This window comes from Pseudophryne corroboree, chromosome 2 (genome assembly GCF_028390025.1).
Source record: "Pseudophryne corroboree isolate aPseCor3 chromosome 2, aPseCor3.hap2, whole genome shotgun sequence".
Lineage (NCBI taxonomy): Eukaryota > Metazoa > Chordata > Amphibia > Anura > Myobatrachidae > Pseudophryne > Pseudophryne corroboree.
The window spans coordinates 73,100,660-73,124,819 of NC_086445.1; the positions used below are offsets into that span (position 1 = coordinate 73,100,660).

General features: G+C 46.3%; 1 protein-coding gene across 6 annotated transcripts in view; it reads left to right on the forward strand.

Moving 5' to 3' along the window:
* The window catches only part of FAT3 (FAT atypical cadherin 3), a 781,930-nt gene that overhangs the window by 578,278 nt on the left and 179,492 nt on the right, over positions 1-24,160 (forward strand). For all 6 annotated transcript variants that reach the window (XM_063951418.1, XM_063951420.1, XM_063951422.1 and 3 more), the window contains 2 exons: positions 8,829-9,104; positions 11,021-11,231. In XM_063951418.1, coding sequence (XP_063807488.1) covers positions 8,829-9,104; positions 11,021-11,231 — 487 coding nt within the window. The remainder of the gene's footprint in view (positions 1-8,828; positions 9,105-11,020; positions 11,232-24,160) is intronic.

The following is a 24,160-nucleotide window of genomic DNA, read 5'->3' on the forward strand; positions in this document are numbered from 1 at the left end:
TGGGGTCGGTCCATCGGACCTAGTGGCCACGGCAACTGCTGGAAAATCCACCGTTTTTACCCTAAGTCACATCTCTGCAGAAAAAGACACCGTCTTTACAGCCTCAGTCCTTTCGTCCCTATAAGAGTCATATCTGCCCAGGGATAGAGGAAAGGGAAGAAGACTGCAGCAGGCAGCCCATTCCCAGGAACAGAAGCGTTCCACCGCTTCTGCCAAGCTCTCAGCATGACGCTGGGACCGTACAGGACCCCTGGATCCTACATGTAGTATCCCAGGGGTACAGATTGGAATGTCGAGACGTTTCCCCTTCGCAGGCTCCTGAAGTCTGGTTTACCAAGGTCTCCCTCCGACAAGGAGGCAGTATGGGAAACAATTCACAAGCTGTATTCCCAGCAGGTGATAATCAAATTACCCCTCCTACAACAAGAAAAGGGGTATTATTCCACATTATATTGTGGTACTGAAGCCAGAAGGCTAGGTGAGACCTATTCTAAATCTAAAAAAATTTGAACACTTACAAAGGTTCAAATCAAGATGGAGTCACTCAGAGCAGTGATAACGAACCAGGAAGAAGGGGACTATATAGTGTCCCGAGACATCAGGGATGCTTACCTCCATGTCCAAAATTTGCCCTTCTCACTAAGGGTACCTCAGGTTCGTGGTACAGAACTGTCACTATCAGTTTCAGACGCTGCCGTTTGGATTGTCCACGGCACCCCGGGTCTTTACCAAGGTAATGGCCGAAATGATGATTCTTCTTCGAAGAAAAGGCGTCTTAATTATCCCTTACTTGGACGATCTCCTGATAAGGGCAAAGTCCAGGGAACAGTTGGAGGTCGGAGTAGCACTATCTCGGATACTGCTACAACAGCACGGGTGGATTCTAAATATTCCAAAATCGCAGCTGATCCCGACGACAAGTCTGCTGTGCCTAGGGATGATTCTGGACACAGTCCAGAAAAAGGTGTTTCTCCCGGAAGAGAAAGCCAGGGAGTTATCCGAGCTAGTCAGGAACCTCCTAAAATCAGTGCATCATTGCACAAGGGTCCTGGTAAAGATGGTGACTTCCTACGAAGCAATTCCATTCGGCAGATTTCACGCAAGAATTTTTCAGTGGGATCTGCTGGACAAATGGTCCGGATCGCATCTTCAGATGCATCAGCGGATAACCCTATATCCAAGGACAAGGGTGTCTCTCCTGTGGTGGTTACAGAGTGCTCATCTTCTAGAGGGCCGCAGATTCGGCATTCAGGATTGGATGCTGGTGACCACGGAGGCCAGCCCGAGAGGCTGGGGAGCAGTCACACAAGGAAAAAATTTCCAGGGAGTGTGATCAAGTCTGGAGACTTTTCTCCACATAAATATACTGGAGCTAAGGGTAAATTTATAATACTCTAAGCTTAGCAAGACCTCTGCTTCAAGGTCAGCCGGTATTGATCCAGTGGGAAAAACATCACGGCAGTCGCCCACGTAAATAGACAGGGCGGCACAAGAAGCAGGAGGGCAATGGCAAAAACTGCAAGGACTTTTCGCTGGGCGGAAAATCATGTGATAGTACTGTCAGCAGTGTTTCATTCCGGGAATGGAAACTGGGAAGCAGACTTCCTCAGCAGGCACGACCTCCACCCGGCAGAGTGAAAACTTCATCGGGAAGTTTTCCACATGATTGTAAACCGTTGGGAAATACCAAAGGTGGACATGATGGCGTCCCGTCTGAACAAAAAACGGGACAGGTATTGCGCCAGGTTAAGAGACCCTCAGCCAATAGCTGTGGACGTTCTGGTAACACCATGGATGTACCAGTCGGTGTATGTGTTCCATCCTCTGCTTCTCATACCTAAGGTACTGAGACTTATAAGACGTAGAGGAGTAAGAACTATACTCATGGCTCCGGATTGGCCAAGAAGAACTTGGTACCCGGAACTTCAAGAGATGCTCACAGAGGACTTATGGCCTCTGCCGCTAAGAAGGGACTTGTTTCAGCAAGTACCATGTCTGTTCCAAGACTTACCGCAGCTGCGTTTGACGGCATGGCGGTGGAACGCCGGATCCTAAGGGAAAAAGGCATTCCGGAAGAGGTCATTCCTACCCTGGTCAAAGCCAGAAAGGAGGTGACCGCACAACATTATCACCACATGTGGCAAAAATATGTTGCGTGGTGTGAGGCCAGAAAGGCCCCACGAAGAAATTTCAACTCGGTCGATTCCTGCATTTCCTGCAAACAGGAGTGTCTATGGGCCTCAAATTGGGGTCCATTAAGGTTCAAATTTCGGCCCTGTCGATTTTCTTCCAGAAAGAAGTGGCTTCAGTTCCTGAAGTCCAGAAGTTTGTCAAGGGAGTATTGCATATACAACCCCCTTTTGTGCCTCCAGTGGCACTGTGGGATCTCAACGTAGTTCTGGGATTCCTCAAATCACATTGGTTTAAAACCAGTCAAATCTGTGGATTTGAAGCATCTCACATGAAAAGTGACCATGCTCTTGGCCCTGGCCTGGACCAGGCGAGTGTCAAATTGGTGGTTTTTTTCTCAAAAAAAGCCCATATCTGGTTGTCCATTTGGACAGGGCAGAGCTGCGGACTCGTCCCCAGTTCTCTCCCTAAGGTGGTGTCAGTGTTTCACCTGAACCAGCTTATTTTGGTGCCTTGCGCCTACTAGGGACTTGGAGGACTCCAGGTTGCTAGATGTTGTCAGGGCCCTGTAAATATAGGTTCCAGGACGGCTGGAGTCAGGAAAACTGACTTGCTGTTATCCTGTATGCACCCAACAAACTGGGTGCTCTTGCTTCTAAGCAGACTATTGCTAGTTGGATGTGTAATATAATTCAGCTTGCACATTCTGTGGCAGGCCTGCCACAGCCAAAATATGTAAATGCCCATTCCACAAGGAAGGTGGGCTTATCTTGGGCGGCTGCCCGAGGGGTCTCGGCTTTACAACTTTGCCGAGCGGCTATTTACTCAGGGGCAAACACGTTGGTAAAATCCTACAAATTTGATACCCTGGCAAAGGAGGACCTGGAGTTCTCTCATTCGGTGCTGCAGAGTCATCCGCACTCTCCCGCCCGTTTGGGAGCTTTGGTATTATCCCCATGGTCCTTTCAGGAACCCCAGCATCCACTAGGACGATAGAGAAAATAAGAATTTACTTACCGATAATTCTATTTCTCGGAGTCCGTAGTGGATGCTGGGCGCCCATCCCAAGTGCGGATTATCTGCAATACTTGTACATAGTTACAAAAATCGGGTTATTATTGTTGTGAGCCATCTTTTCAGAGGCTCCGCTGTTATCATACTGTTAACTGGGTTCAGATCACAGGTTGTACAGTGTGATTGGTGTGACTGGTATGAGTCTTACCCGGGATTCAAAATCCTTCCTTATTGTGTACGCTCGTCCGGGCACAGTATCCTAACTGAGGCTTGGAGGAGGGTCATAGGGGGAGGAGCCAGTGCACACCACCTGATCCTAAAGCTTTACTTTTTGTGCCCTGTCTCCTGCGGAGCCGCTATTCCCCATGGTCCTTTCAGGAACCCCAGCATCCACTACGGACTCCGAGAAATAGAATTATCGGTAAGTAAATTCTTATTTTTTTGTGTGCAAACCATTGTTCTCTTATCTACTGATTTTCACTATATTTATTATTAACGACAGTGTGCCCCCCCCCCCTATAATATCGATGCAATTGGCAGCAATAAGGAATTTTTATTAAGTTGAGAACTGTGGAGTCCGATAAGGGCCTGCCTTGCGTTCAATAAGAAGTAAAATGATCACATATGCAATTACGTTAATTCTTGCTTCGGACCACAAGTGTTAGTCTGCCAGGGCCTTTTAAGCGAGATCTGGTCAGGATCCAGGTGGTTGGGTTCCTGGCAGTCAGAATGCGGATGCCGGAATCCCGACAGTGCTCGGAATACCAGCTCCCGACTAGGAGCACCATACCGGCACCGGAATCCCGATGACTGTTTGCCCGGCCGGAGAGGAAACCCGTGGGGGTGGGGGTGTTCAGGCTTAGGTTGCGGGGTAGGGGGTTAGGTTTATGCACACCCAGGGGGGGTTAGGTTGTTGGGGGGGGGGGGGCGGGGAGGTTTGGTTTAGGCTATAAGAAGGGGGGGATGGGTTTAGGCACTACCGGAAAAGATTAGGGTTAGGCTGCTGGGGGAGGGTGGGGAGATGAGGGGAGAAGGGTTGGGTTTAGGCTGCGGGAGGGGAGGGTTAGAGGGTTATTGGTGGAAAGTTTACTTAACTTCCCCCTGTCGGGATTCTAAACATCGAGATGCCGCTGATGTATTTTGACCGCCGGCGTCTCACCCAACACATTTAAGCAGTCCCCATAGAGACCTATGCTGCTTTTGTGACTGAAAATGGTGGCATCACAGCTGAGATCACAATTTTATCTCCCATAGCTTCAGTTGTGGATGTTACAGGGTAAATAATTATTTTATATGAAGCAATTTGTTGCTTAGACTTGGTCGTCATTTAAAGCCAAGTATTGTTTTCTTACTATAATACTAATAGCACCAGTAGTCTGGCTTCTGTGGGAAATTGTCATCTCAGATTGACAGATGTCAGGAGCGCGTCGCTCAGGAGACGGCATAACACGGGAAATACACATTAAGCACACCTTTCCCAAATCAGTGCAGAGATTATCTATTGTTGCCTGAGGTATCAAAATAGGGAAAATCGGAATATTCTGCCTGCGATTTCTTATAATGATCATCATCTACATAGAACTACCAGTTACACAGTATTAATCCCACCCATCCTCTTCCTCATCTGCTCATGTCTTCACCACCCATCCGTAGCTGGGGTCTCATCATTTCACATTCACAATTCAAAAGTGAACAAAGAAAATGAGTGGAGATGGGTACAGGTAGTGTAGTCGGGTTGGTATTGGGTTTGCTGAGCGCCGGTCACATGCTGTAACCGCATCCCCTCTACTCACCCGGTCCAGTATGTACTAACAGCAAAATGCGTTTAAACCCCATTTCCCAAGCACCAAAAACTTTCTGGAGCTTGTACCTGATAGGCAACGCCATCTATAGGTGGCATTGCCTATAGAAGCCCCGCACATGTGCTGGTCGACAGCTGCACATGTGCAGAAGAACTCCCAGGTCATAAACCCACAAGTCCTCAAACTGCAAAGGATAGCTCTTTCCGTTTGTGACTGGAAATCTTCATGCATGTATACTGCGTCTATAAACACCACTTTGCATGCTGTAAGTGGTGGAATGTATAGTATTCAACATGTAATGCTTGATACATCCTGCCCTTGGGCTGTTCACTGTCCTTAAAAATTTCCTGTGTATTAAGCTGTGTTCTAAAAATAAAAATTGCAGGATCTGATTGGTTATTATTAACACACATAAATAAAATTGTAACTTTGTAGTTGTAAAAGTTTTAGGCAATTTGACCTCCAGGTAGGAGGTCCCATCGCCGTAGATCAGCCAGGGGGCGGTGGAGGTAGTGGGAGATGGGATGGTACCATGATCTCATCACTGTGGACTTGTCCTCCGTTGTACAATTTTATGCATATTAAGGAGGGAGAAAGCCCACTATGATGCAATTCAGTGCGAATTGGATCATCAAGTTATCTGGACCACCCAATTCAAGAGAAGTGGGTGGCATTGGGCGACAATGAGCGGCCCGTAGTCAAGGGGGCTATGTATACTTTAGTAAACGTAAAAGCTAATTGTGCATAGCGCCGTGTAGCCTTGGTGCGAGTGGTGGGGGAACGCGTTACGCCCAGCAGGGGATCAGCTACATGCTCAGGGCTGTAGGAGGCTGCAGGCCACATGGGTGGGCGATAATTCTCTTTCCAAGTGCAGAAAATATATTGTTTATCATTTAACAGAGAATATACTTTTCTAATTCCGTAATGAGACGGGTAAATAACGTTCCTATGTAACTGCAATATTTTACCCCCCCCCCCCCCAAGAGCCACCAGCCCCCTACATTGACCATCACAGTGGCAGGTTTTCTCTAGGGCAGTGAGGACCCGACACTCCAGAGTAACGCAGGGTGTGTGCTATAATGATCTATCCGCATTGGTCGCAGCGAGGATTTATTTGCAAAGTGGTTGACAGTCAGGGAGCGCTTGTGGGCGGGAAGTGTGTTTGTGGGGGGTTGCCACTCAAACGCAGGCGTGTCACGAGTCATGACCCTTTCAGGGTGACTACGATCCCATACGCCGTTAAAAGGTCATCAGCGTCTTACATTGGACTGCCATGCTGCGCGACCATAGGATTAGTTAGAAGGTCAGTGATCAAGCAATTTGCGTCTAGTAGTCGCATCTTCGTATATAAGCGGTGGATGAGAGACGCAGTATGATCATCTCGGTACAAATCCCGGCGGCGGCAACTTTTACATATTTCCGCACAAGCGCTGCGTACATGATCGCAGCTGTGACGCCATTTACAACCATCGCTGAATCAGGCCCACGGCTCACATGTTCACAGATATGATTTCTCATTAAAACAAGATCTGATCATAAATTATAATCTCATTTCATGCGGCACAAGTTTAAAACGTTGATTCTAGGGGGATAAAATCCCATTTATTACAATTGTGAAAGACTATGAATTGGAGCCTTCAGTTACAATCTGCAGTGGAGACCTGGCTTTATTTACACAAATAATTCAACCTTTTTAATCTGAAAATTGCCAGCCATTCCGTAACAAGTATCTGAGCTGGAACAGCTCTACGAGTGAAGAGGAGTGGAGTTTGTATAAGTACCCCGCACTCTACAGTCCCACGCCGCCGTGAAAAGATAAGAGGCAATAACAAGTCAACGGAACACAGAACTCCAGTGGAATTATGTGGGAAACCCACATGATTGAAGTGACCCAGAGGGAGGGTTAAGGTAACGAAATTGGGTTTCAGGAAAATAATTAGACCTAAGGGGACCTAATTGTGCAGACACTCTTCAAATGAAAAGCGCGTAGGAGAATTAGATTACTTTGCGGAGTGAACAGATCAGGCCACGGCATTCTAAGCGGAGTCTTTACAGTGTCGGATCTTCATAGGTCTGTAGCAGAGGTCTCTGGCAAAGCAATTACCTAAGAGTGGCCTGTTATCCCTCTATGAATACAGTACAGTATATTTTCTGCGGGGATCCATGGCAACGCTTCTGTTTTTCCACACACTTTATGAATGAAGCCGAACAATTCATCACAGACAACCAAACAAATGGCTGCGCTGAACTTTGTTCGTCTTTTATTCATATTTTTAAAGTCTAGAACCGTTTGTTGGCTGTTTCTGTTTTTTTTGGATGTCGTTTTCATGACCGACTTCTGTATCAATTTATAACTTTCTTTAATGGGTGAGACTGCTGGCCCAAGAGATTCTTTTGTTAAAACTTTTGTCACTGTGGGAAACTTGAGCAAGTAACTTGGGACGTGCGCTGACTTTTAATGAGGCGCAGGCTGAGAAGGGCAGGGAAAACATCTTATATATCAGAGGGGAGGTCTGGACAGGACACATCAATGCACTTCCAGAAAGGAGGAAAGGCTTAACTTGATAATTCATTCTAATTAGACAGAACTTCTTAATTGCAATACACAGGCTCCCTCTGCACTAAAAAAAAAAGATACAGCTAAAATAGCTCACCACTATTGGCTCTTTTACTGTAGCTTCTACGTTTGTTAAGAGTATTTTCTTTTTAGGTTCAGCAAATCCTACGATAGTTTGAAAGTAATACATACTTTATATATGTATATAAATTTCCTTTATAATTCAGAGATTTATCAAAGCTTTGAGAGAGATAAATTGCCAGCCAATCAGCTCCTGAGATTTTTCAAAGACAGTGTGTAACATGACAGTTAAAAGCTGATTCTTTGATATTTCATCTCTCTTTACTTAGTCTCTCTCCAACACTTGAAAACTCTCCCCCTAGGTATGTAACGTGTTGCTTTTTTGTTGGGGGGCAGAGGACCTTGGGCTGTACACCCTCATTCCAAACATAATAAGAGATGCTAACATGCCGAGACTTGTCACTTCACACAGAAAAAATAAAATGCAGATGCACACTCCATAGTACTAAGCACTCCTGATCAGAATCATTATAATAAACTCTGCATTCTGATATAGAACAAAATTGAGGTGCTTGGCATTATTTTTGGCCAAAAATACAAGGGCCCACGACCAGTAACCGGCTGACCTCATCTGGCTGGTCCCTAACACTAAGGTTCAGGACCAGGGCGCGGGACCCCACAGTCAGCACAGGCCCAAGCGTCATGCTAGTGAGAGGTTAAAGTGTTACATAAAGAAGAAGCAGAAGCTATGTGTTAGGAGGTGGTAAGTAATAATTAGGATGTTAAAAGGTGTAAGAATTAGGGAGGTAATTCCAAGTTGATCGCAGCAGGATTTTTGATAGCAATTGGGCAAAACCATGTGCACTGCAGGGGAGGCAGGTATAACATGTGCAGAGAGAGTTAGATTTGGGTGTGGTGTGTTCAATCTGCAATCTAATTTGCAGTGTAAAAATAAAGCAGGCAGTATTTACCCTGCACAGAAATAAAATAACCCACCCAAATCTAACTCTCTCTGCACATGTTATATCTGCCTCCCCTGCAGTGCACATGGTTTTGCCCAATTGCTATCAAAAATCCTGCTGCAATCAACTTGGAATTACCCCCTAGGTGCTAAAAAAGTACCAGATTAAGTATTACAATATTATTCCCCAATGCAGCCAGGCCACACCAACCCAGGGGGCCCTGCGCCCCAAACTCATCCCTAAAACTAACATATTTCTAGTTCAGCTGTTTTACTTCATTACACAGCCATTTTTTTTTTAAATGACACTGATTTCATTCATATGTACAAACTGCTCTTTTAGGTCCTCATTCGAGTTCTTGACAATAACGACAACGGTCCAGAGTTCTCGCAGCCAAGTTACGACGCCACCATCTCAGAAGATGTCCTTCCAGACACTGAGATTTTACAAATCAAAGCCACGGACAAGGATGAAAACCACAAGTTAAACTACATCATCCATAGCAGCATTGACCCCATGAGCATGAAAAAGTTCCGCATTGATCCTAGCACTGGCACTCTGTACACAGCTGAGAGACTGGACCATGAGACCCAGGCACACCACATTCTCACCGTAATGGTAAGTTCTGCCAAGGACCCTGGCGGCTTTTCAGTTGAGTTCAATCGAGCCTGGGCAGATTCCTCCTGCATTACATTGTCGACCTAGACACTGTCGATCTTCAGACCGGATCCCCACCAGGGTGTGGTTCATCAAATCAACAGTGTCTAGGTCGACAATGTTTAGGTCGACCACTATAGGTCGACAGTCACTAGGTCGACAGGTCTAAAGGTCGACATGAGGATTTATTTTTTATTTTTTGGTGTCGTTTTCTTCGTAGAGTGACCGGGATCCCAAATTAGTGCACCGCGTCCCCTCGCATGGCTCGCTTCGCTCGCCATGCTTCGGGCATGGTGCCTTCGCTCCGCTACCGCTTCGCTCGGCACACTTTACCGTTACAATCGTAGTCCACGTGGATCGTTAAGTATGAAAAAATTCAAAAAAAGAAAAAAAATGTGAAAAACTCATGTCGACCTTTAGACCTGTCGACCTAGCACATGTCGACCTAGAAACCCTGTCGACCTTCCATCCATGTCGACCTAGTGACTGTCGACCTATAGTGGTCGACCTAAACATTGTCGACCTAGACAGTCGATCTTCAGACCGGATCCCCACCATGATGTAGGTGGAAGCAGTCTGGGAACAATCATAACAGTAGTCTAGAAGCCGGAACGCAACATTTACACATAGCGCCAAAAGAGGCATCGCCTTCATTTTCTGCCACCCGTCATTGTTTTTGCCACTTCCGCGTATTGTTATACCAGTGAGATAAAAGCAGTTGTGATTTAGTTACCTCCACAATTAGACATTACCTTTATATAATACAGTATGTTATGTGGTTAATTGTTATGACAGGAATCACACAGACCGGAGTAAAATCCAATAAATGTTTATTTTCAACCACAGGCAGTTACACAAGCAGGTGCAGGATTCACGGGTCAGTTACAGCAAAGCATAGTTCACAGAGCCTTCAAAATGCATACACAAGTTCTCCAGTGGACCCAAAGGTCCAGGACCCCTAACAGTAGCCACCCCCTAGCCTATCACCTGGGCAGCTTTTCCACCATCAGGAGCAGTGCTTCTTGTGTCTGAAACCCTTTTAGCACAAACTGACAGGTACCTGCAATCAGCTGCTTCTCAACTCTGGCTAACAGCAACACCTGGCCTGGATTCTCTCCAGCCACAGTCCTACAGTGCTAAACCCATGTCAGATTTGTGCTGTCTTTGTCACAGTAGGTCAGAGGTTCTCAAACTCGGTTCTCGGGGGCACACACAGTGCATGTTTTGCAGGTCTCCTCACAGAATCGCAAGTGAAATAATTAGCTCCACCTGTGGACCTTTTAAAATGTGTCAGTGAGTAATTATTACACCTGTACACCTGCTGGGTTACCTGCAAAACATGCACCGTGTGTGCCCCCGAGGACCGAGTTTGATAACCTCTGCAGTAGGTAATGATCTTGTTTGAACTAAGTAGAGTAAACTGTAAAACAATCTGCTGTAATAACTTACTTGCACAGAAATAAATTTTAAGTACTTATAAAAGACACATAGGGGGGGATTCAATTACAAGCGAATGATTTCTCCCGGCTGCAGCTGCAGAAAATTGTTTGGCTTGGAAATAAAGTACTGCTTTATCAATATAAGAATGCATGTTATACCAAATAAAACCACTCCACTACAGAAGGTGTTACTCCATTGGGTGTAAATTCCATTCTTCCTAGCGAAGAGACTGCACTGATTGATATATTTGTGCTAAATTTATATTTTCAATGTGGAAGGAAAGATGGATCAATTGCAGGCAGGTCTGCCAGTTTGTTTTGCTTTATACGCCTAAGATGCACGGACATTGTCTGACCTACTACTGAAATATTGTTTAGTGACTGCGCGGTGCTCTGCTTATTACTAATGCAGTGGAATTTTGTTTTTCATTATCAAAGGTCAAGGATCAGGAGTTCCCGTACCGACGGAACCTGGTTCGTGTTACAGTTACTGTGGAAGACGCTAATGACCACAGCCCGTACTTCACCAGCCCGCTGTACGAAGCCTCGGTGTTCGAGTCTGCCGCCATAGGCTCTGCAGTAATACAAGTCACTGCCTTAGACCGAGACAAAGGAGAAAATGCAGAACTGATTTATTCTATAGAAACAGGTAAGGACAGGCGTGAGTTATTGTGCAGCACATGCGTGTTCTCTGAATATTACCATCATACATATGTATTTGGCCATATTACTTCCTATCCTTGACAAATGGTACAATGCTTGCTCTGTGTTACAGTGCACAGGTATCCTTCACCCAGCGAAGGTGCCATTTTATGGACTGTATCAGGGTGGCCAATCCTGGACCATTTTTCAATCCCGGGTATCGGGATTGAAAAATGGTCAATCCCGAGATTCCTGGGATAACGGGATTGGTTTGTTTCCTGTGTCAACGCCCCACCCCCACCCCGCACACATGACTTACCACCATGGTACCTGGGAGGGCAGGTGGGTAACTTCCTCTGGTTCAGTGAGGTCTGTGTGGCGTGCGGCTGGCTGCACAGCGTGACCTCTGACTTCACATCACACTGCGCAGGGGGATGAGGGAGTCATGCAGCGCCTGAGCCTCCCGAGGACGCTTAACGCTGCCTGGCATTAAAAAATCAAAGGACCACCTGATCCCGGAGTCCCCGGGATTGATTCCCAGACAATTTTTGGCCTAAATCCCGGGATCCCGCCACCCTAGGCTGTAGCAGTCTTTATGAGCATGAAGCATATTGAGTCATTAGAAACTCGTGATGTCACTAGATGGAGGTGGCCATTTTGTATGAAAAGTCAGGAATCATTTTAATACAGTGTATCAATTCTCTGAGTACTAGTGACATCACCAGGATCATCACTGATGTCACTACTTTATACTTACCTACTTTCCTGGAACATCCGAGAGACTCCCAAAATCTTGGGTGGCTCTCCCAGGCACTCGGAAAAGTAGGCAAGTCTCCCGGACACAGCCTGTAGTCGCCCGGCACTGCTCAGTTCCCGAGTGAAGTGGATGGTCCGGGCAGATTGATGATAGTATTGAAGCTGAAGCACATCTTTGTGTCCCCACCCCCAGCCTTAAAATAGTGTGAATTGCAGTATTGTTAAGTTGGGGGGGGAGGGGGGGGGGGCAGGATGATGCGATTGAGGCTCAGGCCCCCTGCTCCACCCCTTGGCTGCTCCACGCCTCCAGGATCTCCCACTTTGCTGGCCCTTCCCAGAGGGGGCAGCCATCGTATTGGCTAGTATGCACTAGTTCTAAATGAATAGGCTGAACTTAAAGTAAAAATGGTATGGCCCACAACAATGTCTGCCTCCACTCTGTGTACATAACAGTGACACTCAGGGACGGTTCTAGCCCCTGTGGCATCCTGGGCGAAAATAGGGGCGTGGCTTCATACAGGGGCGTGGTCAGTTACGCCCCCTGTAGGTTGTGCCCCCATTTGTGTCCCCTGTAGAGTTGTGCCCCCTGTAGAGTTGTGCCCCTGTAGAGTAGCGCCGCTTACATAAAAAGTAAAGAAAACAAAATAAAATAAAATTAATACTTACTATCCCCGCTCCTGATTCCCGACCGCTGCTGACCTTCACTGCAGATCTCCGCCGGCGCCGCTCCTCGGATCTCTGGGAGAGACGTCATGACGTCTCTCCCATACCACAGCATAGATAGACACTAGAGGTCAATTATGACCCCTAGCGTCTGTGCCAGTCCCACAATGACGTCATTGCGCACCGCACAGCAAAGGTCCTCTCCACAAAGGGAAACTAGACGGGTAGCATCTAGTTCCCTTCACAGCGGGGGGTAAAGTTGGGGGCACTGCCAAACAGTAGCGGATCTTGCCATGGTGCGGCGCCCTCCGGATGGCGCCGGCGCCCTCCAGAAGGCGGCGCCCCGGGCAAAAGTCCCGTGTGCCCGTATCAAGATCCGCTACTGGTGACACTGTACAGCAAAACAACAAAATATATAATATTAACATAGAAATATAACCAAATATGACATAAACTACAAACTCATAACAGACCTATAAATATTACAAAAATAAATGAGCAGATATATAAACAACATAATTAAATTCTGAAATTCATATTATTAAAAATGCTTACGTTTAAATCTGTGCATTTTTAATAATATGAATTTCTGAATTTCTTCTATTTTAGTACATTTCTTTTTTTAAAGTCATTTTTAATGTAACGTCTTCCGTTAGTATCATATTGTAAACGATCCCTTTTCCCATGTACGGGAAATTGTCAGCTATAGATCACAGATGGACAATTTCTATCCAGCCCTTTATGATACTTGGAAGGGGGAGGGGGGTTAATCTGAAGCCTCAAATAACAACCTTTGAGAATGTAATAAGTTTCGGGTTATCCGGCTTTTCTTCATGTATGTAAATAATATAGATATATAAATGTTTAATAAAATAAAGAGCAGAGGCTTCGAGTTTCCACTTCAACATCTGTAGGAGAGGAAATAGTTTGTACAGGTTGAGTATCCCTTATCCAAGATGCTTGGGACCAGGGGTATTTTGGATATCGGATTTTTCCGTATTTTGGAATAATTGCATACCATAATGAGATATCATAGCGAGGGGCCTAAGTCTAAGCACAGAATGCATTTATGTTACATATACACCTTATACACACTGCCTGAAGTCAATTTTAGCCAATATTTTTTATAACTTTGTGCATTAAACAAAGTGTGTCTACATTCACATAATTTATTTATGTTTCATATACACCTTATACACACAGCCTGAAGGTCATTTAATACAATATTTTTAATAACCTTGTGTATTAAACAAAGATTGTGTACATTGAGCCATCAGAAAACAAAGTTTTCACTATCTCACTCTCACTCAAAAAAGTCCGTATTTCGGAATATTCCGTATTTCGGAATATTTGGATATGGGATACTCAACCTGTATTGCTCAGTCTATCTGTAGCATTCTGTGCTGCAAGACATCGTACACCGTAGCTGGAGAAGGTTCTGCAGCCCTGTATGGTATAGTTATTAAACAGACTGCTTATACGATTCATAGCCTGGAACACAAGTCATGCATATAATTGTTGTTTGCACTGAGTGTGCCTGGAGGCTGTATAACTGTGCTTGCCGGATATTTGAAAAAAAAACACAAAGTAACCACTTGGTACTCAGCAGTGGAAAGCCAGAACCAATTTTTTTTCCTTTGGGTTATTAATATTCTGTAATATTTATAAAAATGTCCCCGCTTGTCCTGCCAGCTTAGAAAGAAACACCAAGATAAAGGCACTTAATAGGCTATTGGGCCATCGAGCAAAGCTGGGGTGGCATGTATGTGCCGTGGTACTGAGTCTATAGACGCCTAAAAAACAGCATCATTCTTCCACATGAAAGTCACTCAACTGACGGCTGGTAGAGGATGCTGAGAAAAAAAACATCTGACAACATTGTTCCGGTATATCCCATAAAAGTCCAGTTGAGTTCATATAGTGTGACTGTGAAGCCGTGGCATACTATTAAATAATGTACAAAAAAAAAATCTATGTGAAATGCAAAATATCGTCACACAAGAAAGCTTATGCATAGAACAACAATTATTCTAACCAATTCGGACCAAAGGATATTTCAGATTCTCATTTTCTTTTTCTTTTTGGATAATTGGACATGTATTAAGCTATGTGTGTATCCTGTCTTTTTTCCACAATTTTAATTTCTATGGGCAAATATACAGTCAAATATTATTTCTTGTTCTCTCAGATTGTGTTTGGATATTTGACGTTGCGGATGCATTGTATAGGATAGTCGGAATTCTACGGCACCATAGAAACACTGCGCATATTTTGAGTTTGGAAAAAATCCAGATAAGGGGTGTAAAATTGCACCTTGAAAAAACATTTTGTGATGCAAATTTTTATACTGCACCTAGGGGTTTCCACGTATTTATGAAGCATCAGGTTATAAAACCAGATGCTTCTGTTTGTGTTTGTGTTTATGCTTAAGATTTAAATGGGCAATACTGTTACTAGCAAGACCCCGGCATGTAAGAGCGCATTGCCCTTTTAAATATCATGCATAAACGCAATCTGAAGCGTCTGGATGTAAATAAGCTACGTAGTATGTTTACTATTCTCAAAAGTGACTACAGGGGTGTCTCTAGGGGCCCGAGCACCCCTGGCAAAGTAAGGGGCTGGCGCCCCCTCCCCACTGGGGTGGGCGGAGCTGTGCTTATGCATTATTTTTATTATGTCTTTCTAATGACCACTGAAGTGAAAACAAAATTTAAACTAACAATGCACAAGGTGTCAATAAGAAAAGGGAAATTGACGTGGCAAAAATAAGGGCTTGTATTCTAAAATGATTTGACTATTATGCAGAAAGAAATAAACTTCTTGATGCCACGATCGACCTTGTATCATTCAAATTAAAAGGACAAGAAGAAATGGAGTGACCTGATACACACAAACAAATGCAAGTAGGGTCTGGGAGTGACCAGAGACGCTCTACAATTCACTAGAATGGGCCGCGTCTCTGTCAGCGTCTCTAGGGGGTGGAGGAGAGTTAGGGTTAGGCTGCGGGGTGGAGGAGAGTTAGGGTTAGGCTGCGGGGTGGAGTAGAGTTAGGGTTAGGCTGCGGGGTGGAGGAGAGTTAGGGTTAGGCTGCAGGGTGGAGGAAAGTTAGGGTTAGGCTGCGGGGTGGAGGAGAGTTAGAGTTAGGCTGTGGGATGGAGGAGAATTAAGGTTAGGCTGCGGGGTGGTGGAGAGTTAGGGTTAGGCTGTGGGGTGGGGGAGAGCTAGGGTTAGGCTGCAGGGTGGAGGAGAGTTAGAGTTAGGCTGTGGGGTGGAGGAGAGTTAAGGTTAGGCTGCGGGGTGGTGGAGAGTTAGGGTTAGGCTGCAGGGTGGAGGAGAGTTAGGGTTAGGCTGCGGGGGGGAGGAGAGTTAGAGTTAGGCTGTGGGGTGGAGGAGAATTAAGGTTAGGCTGCGGGGTGGTGGAGAGTTAGGGTTAGGCTGTGGGGTGGGGGAGAGCTAGGGTAAGGCTGCGGGGTGGAGGAGAGTTAGGGTTAGGCTGCGGGGTGGAGGAGAGTTAGGGTGAGGCTGCGGGGTGGTGGAGAGTTAGGGTTAGGCTGTGGGGTGAAGGAGAGTTAAGGTTAAGCTGCGGGGTGGTGGAGAGTTAGGGTTAGGCTGTGGGGTGAAGGAGATTTAGGGTTAGGCTGTGGGGTGGTGGAGAGTTAGGGTTAGGCTGCGGGGAGTTTGAGAGTTAGGGTTAGGCTGCGGGATGGAGGAGAGTTAGGGTTAGGCTGCGGGGTGGAGGAGAGTTAGGGTTAGGTTGCGGGGGGGAGGAGAGTTAGAGTTAGGCTGCGGGGTGGAGGAGCGTTAGGGTTAGGCTGCGGGGTGGAGGAGAGTTAGAGTTAGGCTGCGGGGGGGAGGAGAGTTAGAGTCAGGCTGTGGGGTGGGGGAGAGTTAGGGTTAGGCAGCGGGGTGGAGGAGAGTTAGGGTTAGGCTGAAGGGTGGAGGAGAGTTAGGGTTAGGCTGCAGGGTGGAGCAGCGTTAGGGTTAGGCTGCGGGGTGGAGGAGAGTTAGGGTTAGGCTGCGGGGTGGAGGAGCGTTAGGGTTAGGCTGCGGGGTGGAGGAGCGTTAGGGTTAGGCACTAAGAAGAAAGGGTTCGGGTTAGGCACTAAGGGGGTACAATTAGGGTTAGACTGCGAGTGGGCGATTAGGATTAGGCAGCTTGGGGGGCGATTAGAGTTAGGCTTTAGGTAGGGAGGGTTAGGGAAGCAGGTGTAGAGGGTTAGTATACTTACCCACCGGGTGTCAGGATCCTGATCATCGGCGTGCTACTGTCGGTTTTCTAACCGCCAGCATGGTAAGCACTGGGATTCGTACCCAATAGATATAGACATTGGAAAAGCAGGCACTCAGCCAGTCCAAACAGCATCACAGATCAGACACCAATGTGTATGCAACGTTTCAGATGTTTAATCTATTTTCTGCTTGAAAACGGATTAAACATAAAAAAAAATGTGCATACACATTGGTGTCTGATCTGTGATGCTGTTTGGACTGGCTGAGTGCCTGCTTTTCCAATGTCTATATATGTAGATAGATCAATAGAATATAGACCCACACATTACACATTTCACCATTGGGCTATGTATGAATCAGTTACCCACAGGTACTGCATATACTCTTGTCAGGCATAACTGAACAGCACTTGGAATAAAATTCCTAGAGGTTCTGCAGCAGCTGCAATACATAGCACCCTGTTGGGAATATAGGTGAAGCAGTGGTCCTTAGCCTCATACACGGGCACCCATCCCAACTCCCTCCCGCTGTACCTATGCAGTGTGGTCACTCACATCTACATTAGCTCCTCAGTGACCCGTCTTCTTACTGCTCCCTCCCCAGTCACATGTATTCCCCGGCTGCAAAGCCCGTGTGAGAGCAAGCCACACGCTACTTCCTTGCTCTCACCCTATTGGTCCAGTGGGCAGAGCTGCAATTAACCGGTTGCTAGGCTGCGTCTCTAGGGAGTGAACGGAAGCCCAGTAATGGTGACACGGCCAGCTGGTTGCAGCTGGCGACCCGGCCAGTACACACTGCTGCCCAGGTTGCGGGTACTCCAGTCTCAGCAGTACACCCTGATGGTGGCCCTAGCGGGTGGCACAGCTGGGTTGGCGCCCCACCATTGGCTGGTGCCCCTGGCGAGTGCCATCCAGGCCAATGGCGAGATATGCCACTGAGTGATTGCTATGTGCAAGAGTCAGGATATAAGCTGGGAATTCTGTTTAATATGCTGGGGAAAAAAAACCATGGCACTCAGAAATACTTCCACCTTGACAATCTTCAAATGTTATATGGAATATGAAATTGTACGATGCAAATAGCAAATATACCCCCCCCCCCCCCTTCCCCGCAAGGAAAGGATTGTGCACAAAATCACACCATTAAATGTCATTTTGCTTAAAACCACGTCAGTGGTTTTGGCAGCGTCTTTTAGAGATGTGAAAATGTTCAAAAGATTACTTAAGATTTCTTTAAATGTTATATGAAAAACTTTTCTCTTCACACTTTCATTTCGCACTTTGGACAAGTGTAGCGAAATCACTGACATTTTCTAAATGTCACAGGGAGCAAAAATCTTTCAGGTCCAATCTAGTCTATATACAGTGTGTGTGCAGTGGTGTCGAGAGAGGCGGGGAGAGGGTACAAATTACACGGGTCCAGGTCTGATGGAGGGGCCCAGTGAGGGTCCAGTAGGGGCCCAGACCCCGTCCTCCTTACCTGGCAGCAGCAGCTGCAGCTCTTCTCCTCAGCCTAGCACACTCTGCTGTGTACTGGGCTGCAGTGTGGCCATGGCGGTGCTTAAAATACAATTTGTTTCACTATTTTTTTCTAAAAGTACATGACCACACCTCCTGTGATTAGGCCACGCCCCTTGAAAAGTACCTGGGCCCAGCTCGGCTCTCGACTGCCCTGTGTGTGTATGTATGTATATATATATATATATATATACATACACACACATATAGGTGAAATGAGTAACAGGTAAAACTATTTATCATTATATAAAGGAATTCATATTGTGGGATTGCACTGTTGTAAACTGCAGTTTAGTAGCCATAAACGTTTATGGGGGTCATTCTGACCCGTTCGCTCGCTGCTTTTTGTTGCAGCCGAGCGAACGGGTCCCTACTACGCATGCGCCGGCGCTGTAGTGCGTCGGTGCATGCCAGACGGCCGAAGTAGGGATGAGATCGCCTCTGCCTGATTGACAGGCAGAGGCGGTCGCTGGGTGGGAGGGGGTGGAACGACGGCGTTTGTCCGCCGTTTTGTGGGAGCGGTCCGGCCAACGCAGGTGTGGCCGGACTGAACGGGGGGGCGGGCCGCAGCGGCTGCGTGACGTCACACATAGCCGCTGCGTGCCGGTGAGCGATGAGTAGCTCCCGGCCAGCACGCTAAAGCAGCGCTGGCCAGGAGCTACTCTTGAAGTGCAAAGGCATCACCGCTGTGCGATGCCTTTGCACTTCTGCAGAGGAGCCGGCACTGACATGCGGGGCGGACTAGCCCTGTGCTGGGCGTCCCCCCGCATGTCCGTGTGAATGTGAACGGCAGTCATCAACTTCATACAAAATTTTATACAAAATAATCATGCATAGGAGACCACAAATAGGTTGAACTCGATGGACAATTGTCTTTTTTCAACCGTAGATACTATGTTACTATGTTATGATCGTAGCTGTGCTAAATTTAGCACAGCTACGATCAACTCGGAATGACCCCCAATATTCCATCTGTTGCATTGCTATTTAGTAAGCAATTCTGTTACACCCCTCCCACCTCCCCCATCCCCTAGTCAGTAGCAGAATAACTATTATATTGGGTAGTCATGTAAACCAGATACAGGACTAAAAACACAATCATTACTAAGATAAAAAAATATGGCCGGTTTAACATTTCAAAGATTAGATAGATTTTTAAAATAATAAGTTTTCAAAACCAAACAAAAGCAAATAATTCACTATTTCTTTTATTAGCTGCCGAGCTACATGGAGCATAATGCTGCTACGGGATTGGGTGTTGATGTTAGGCCCCGCCCTGCCTGGTGGGGCTGTTATAATGCACAAGTGATGCTACTGCCCTAATATCACATACACGTGTACCCATTTTTATTAACCATATCTTTTTTTTGCAAAATACTATACAAATACAGGTGAAACTCAGAAAATTAGAATATCGTGCAAAAGTTAATTTATATCAGTAATTCAACTTAAAAGGTGAAACTAATATATTATATAGACTCATTACATGCAAACTGAGATATTTCAAACCTTTATTTGTTATAATTTTGATGATCGTGGTTTACAGTTTAAGAAAACCCCAAATCCAAAATCTCAGAAAATTAGAATATTACGTAAAATCAATAAAAAGAGGATTTTAAATACAGAAATGTCGGCCCTCTGAAAAGTATAATCATGCATATGTACTCAGTACTTGGTTTGGGCCCCTTTTGCATGAATTACTGCCTCAATGCGGCGTAGCATGAATTCTATCAGCCTGTGGCACTGCTGAGGTGTTATGAAAAACCAGGATGCTTCAATAGCGGCCTTCAGCTCTTCTGCATTGTTCGGTCTCATGTCTCCCATCTTTCTCTTGGCAATGCCCCATCAGTGCCGTAACTAGGCATTTTAGCGCTGTGTGCAAGAAACAACAGTGGCGCCCCCCCCCCCCCCCATGTAAGATAGGGGCAGTGCGTGCCGTGGGCGCGCGAAAAATTTATAGGGGCGTGGCTTCACGGGGAAGGGGCGTGGCCACAAAATAATAGCAATTCATACTACGGTGCACAGTAGTCTACATTATTCAAATTACGCTGCACAGTAGCGCCACTACACCAGGTAGAGCCCCTTTTATACATTACAGCAGACAGCGTCCCCCTTTTGACACATTACAGCAGACAGTCTCCCTTTTAACACATTGCGGCAGCCAGTCCCCCTTTTTACACATTGCGGCAGACAGCGTCCCCTTTTTTACACATTACAGCAGACAGCGTCCCCGTTTTTACACATTACGGCAGACGGTATCCCCCTTTATACACATTGCGGCAGCCAGTCCCCCTTTTTACACATTACGGCAGCCAGGCCCCCTTTTTACACATTACGGCAGCCAGGACCCCTTTTTACACATTGCGGCAGCCAGGACACCTTTTTACACATTGCGGCATCCAGGCCCCCTTTTTACACATTGCGGCAGCCAGGCCCCCTTTTTACACATTGCGGCAGCCAGGCCCCCTTTTTACACATTGCGGCAGCTAGGCCCCCTTTTTACACATTGCGGCAGCTAGGCCCCCTTTTTACACATTGCGGCAGCTAGGCCCCCTTTTTACACATTGCGGCAGCCAGGCCCCCTTTTTACACATTGCGGCAGACGGTGTCCCAGAGAGAGAGAGAGAAAGAGAGATATACTTACCATCTCCCCGCTGGCAGTCAGGCTCCTCGTTCAGGTCCCTCGGTGCAGGCAGATGAGAAGGAGGAGGAGGGAGGGGGAGCAGGGAGCTGCAGCAGCGCTATGTCATTGGTAGTAAGCGCCGCTGCAGCATCCCCCTCTCCTTCCGTATTGGCTGCCCGGCGCTGCTGTGGATGCTGGGATGGAGGAACCGCATCCCAGCATCCACAGCAGCGCCGGGCAGCCAATACAGAAGGAGAGGGGGATGCTGCAGCGGCGCTTACTACCAATGAAATAGCGCTGCTGCGGCTCCCTGCTCCCCATCCCTCCTCCTCCTTCTCCGCTGCCCGGCGCGGCTGCAGACTTCTCCCTCCACAGCGCGGCGCACGGCGCAGACTTAGAGGCGGCATGTAATGAGTCAATTTGACTCATTACATGCCGCTGGCCGTGCGCCCTCAGGGCAACTGCGCTGTGTGCCAAGCCCACTTGGCACACACGTAGTTACGGCCCTGTGCCCCATAGATTATTTATGGGGTTCAGATCAGGTGAGTTTGCTGGCCAATCCAGCGCAGTAATCCCACGGTCATTGAATCAGGTTTTGGTACTTTTGGCTGTGTGAGCAGGTGCCAAGTCCTGCTGGACAATGAAGTCAGCATCTCCAGAAAGCTTATCTGCTGAAGGAAGCATGAAGTGCTCTAAAATGTCCTGGTAGACGGCTGCATTGACTCTGGACTTAATAAAGCACAGTGGACCAACACCAGCAGATGACATGGCTCCCCAAATCAACACAGACTATGGAAACTTCACACTGGACTTCAAGCATCTTGGATTGTGTGCCTCTCCATTCTTCCTCCATACTCTGGGTCCTTGGTTTCCAAATGAGATGCAAAATTTGCTCTCATCAGAAAAGAGGACTTTGAACCACTGAGCAACAGACCAGTTCTTTTTTTCTTTAGCCCAGGTAAGACGCTTCTGACATCGGTTGTTGTTCAGGAGCGGCTTGACACGAGGAATACGACATTTGAAGCCCATGTCCAGGATACGTCTGTGTGTGGTGGCTCTTGATGCACTAACTCCAGCCTCAGTCCACTCCTTGTGAAGCTCCCCCACACTCGCCTGACCTGAACCCCATAGAGAATCTTTGGGGCATTGCCAAGAGAAAGATGAGAGACATGAGACGGAACAATGCAGAAGAGCTGAAGGCCGCTATTGAAGCATCCTGGTCTTCCATAACACCTCAGCAGTGCCACAGGCTGATAGAATCCATGCCACGCCGCATTGAGGCAGTAATTCATGCAAAAGGGGCCTAAACCAAGTACTGAGTACATATGCACGATTATATTTTTCAGAGGGCCCACATTTCTGTATTTAAAATCCTCTTTTTATTGATTTTATGTAATATTCAAATTTTTTTAGATTTTGGATTTGGGGTTTTCTTAAGCTGTAAGCCACAATCATCAAAATTATAACAAATAAAGGTTTGAGATATCTCACTTTGCGTGTAATGAGTCTATATAATATATTAGTTTCACCATTTAAGTTGAATTACTGAAATAAGTGAACTTTTATTATTATTTTATTATTATCCTTTATTTATATGGCGCCACAAGGGTTCCGCAGCGCCCAATTACAGAGTACATGAATAATCAAACAGGAAAACAGCAACTTACAGTTGAAGACAATGTAGGACAAGTACAGGGTAAATAAACATAGTTACATCAGCAGATGACACTGGAATAAGTATCAGGTGGCAGAAGACTGCTGGATTTGGTGCAGTTGAAGATTATTAAAGTAAGAAAGGATAAGCACATGAGGGAAGAGGGCCCTGCTCGTGAGAGCTTACATTCTAAAGGGGAGGGGTAGACAGACAGGGGTGACACAGATGGGGTACATGGAGAGTGTAGAACAGAGGGTTTGCACGATATTCAAATTTTCTGAGTTTCACCTGTAGTGACAGATAGATGTGCCGGCCTGGATCTGTTTGTAATTACATGAACATCCCCCTACTGCAGTAATCCACCTTTTTGGAATGCCACTTCTTTGCCCATAATGCCTCTAGAGTCACAAATGGTCATACGTGTCAGAAACGGCATACGTGTGCGGACAGTTTTCTTGGGGACGCACGGAGAACATTTGCATATTTACAAACTGATGTCAGTCCACCTAGGATTTAGTGACTGTGTGTTCAAAGGTAGTTATGACCATCTATTTATCTAACACTTACCTATCGATCTAACATTTAATAAATATAAATGCCCTTTTTTACGAGAAAAGTGATCCGTCAGCGGGCAGAGCGAACCTTCCGCTCATTCAGTCTCCGTCTGTCTGCCTATGCATTGCGCAGCACAAGTCCAATCTGCCATTGCTTGCCGTTTGAAGACGTCTGCGGGATGCGTCCACATTTGGACCTGCGTCTGATTCAGGATCAGGTCCAGAAAGTGAATGACGAAAAAATGCAGTGTTGCCTGCATATTACATATTACTGCAAGTCCCCTGGCTACTGTATTTCCGTCCCATGTAATTCTGAATTCTTCTCATCTCCATCCCTACACGGTCTACGCTGGGCAGCTATTTTATGAATTTGTTCCGCTCTTAGGAAAGATGTACTTTCTCACATTCCAGCTCATCCCTTTCAAAGCCTTAGAGAAAGCCATTGTATTCCGCTGCAGCGTTTCTTAAAAGTACTCGGCTGTTCAAACTGCATTTATTTTATTAATGGACTTGAAAGTTTGACAATTTTTCCAATTTTCATGGTAAAATGCAGGCAATCCCCTAAAACGTCTTCAGCTTTATAGCCTATACAGATTTGAAAATCTGATTTAATAAGAGAGCAAAAATATCGCAATTTGCTGCAACCAGCCGTGTGTAAGGTGTGATTTGTTACTGCAAGTTGCACTGGTGAGAGGTGATGAATCCACATACAGTATTTCACTACCAAAATGCAGTTATGGAATATACAGATGGGTCCACGTCTATCTTGGCCTTTAATAGGATTAATTGAGTCTGGGCAGTCGGACTTAGGGGGTCATTCCGAGTTCTTCGCTAGCTGATTTCGTTCGCTGCGCAGCGATCAGGCAAAAAAACTACACTTCTGCGCATGCGTATGCACCGCAATGCGCACGCGCGTCGTACTATTACAACGAACGATGT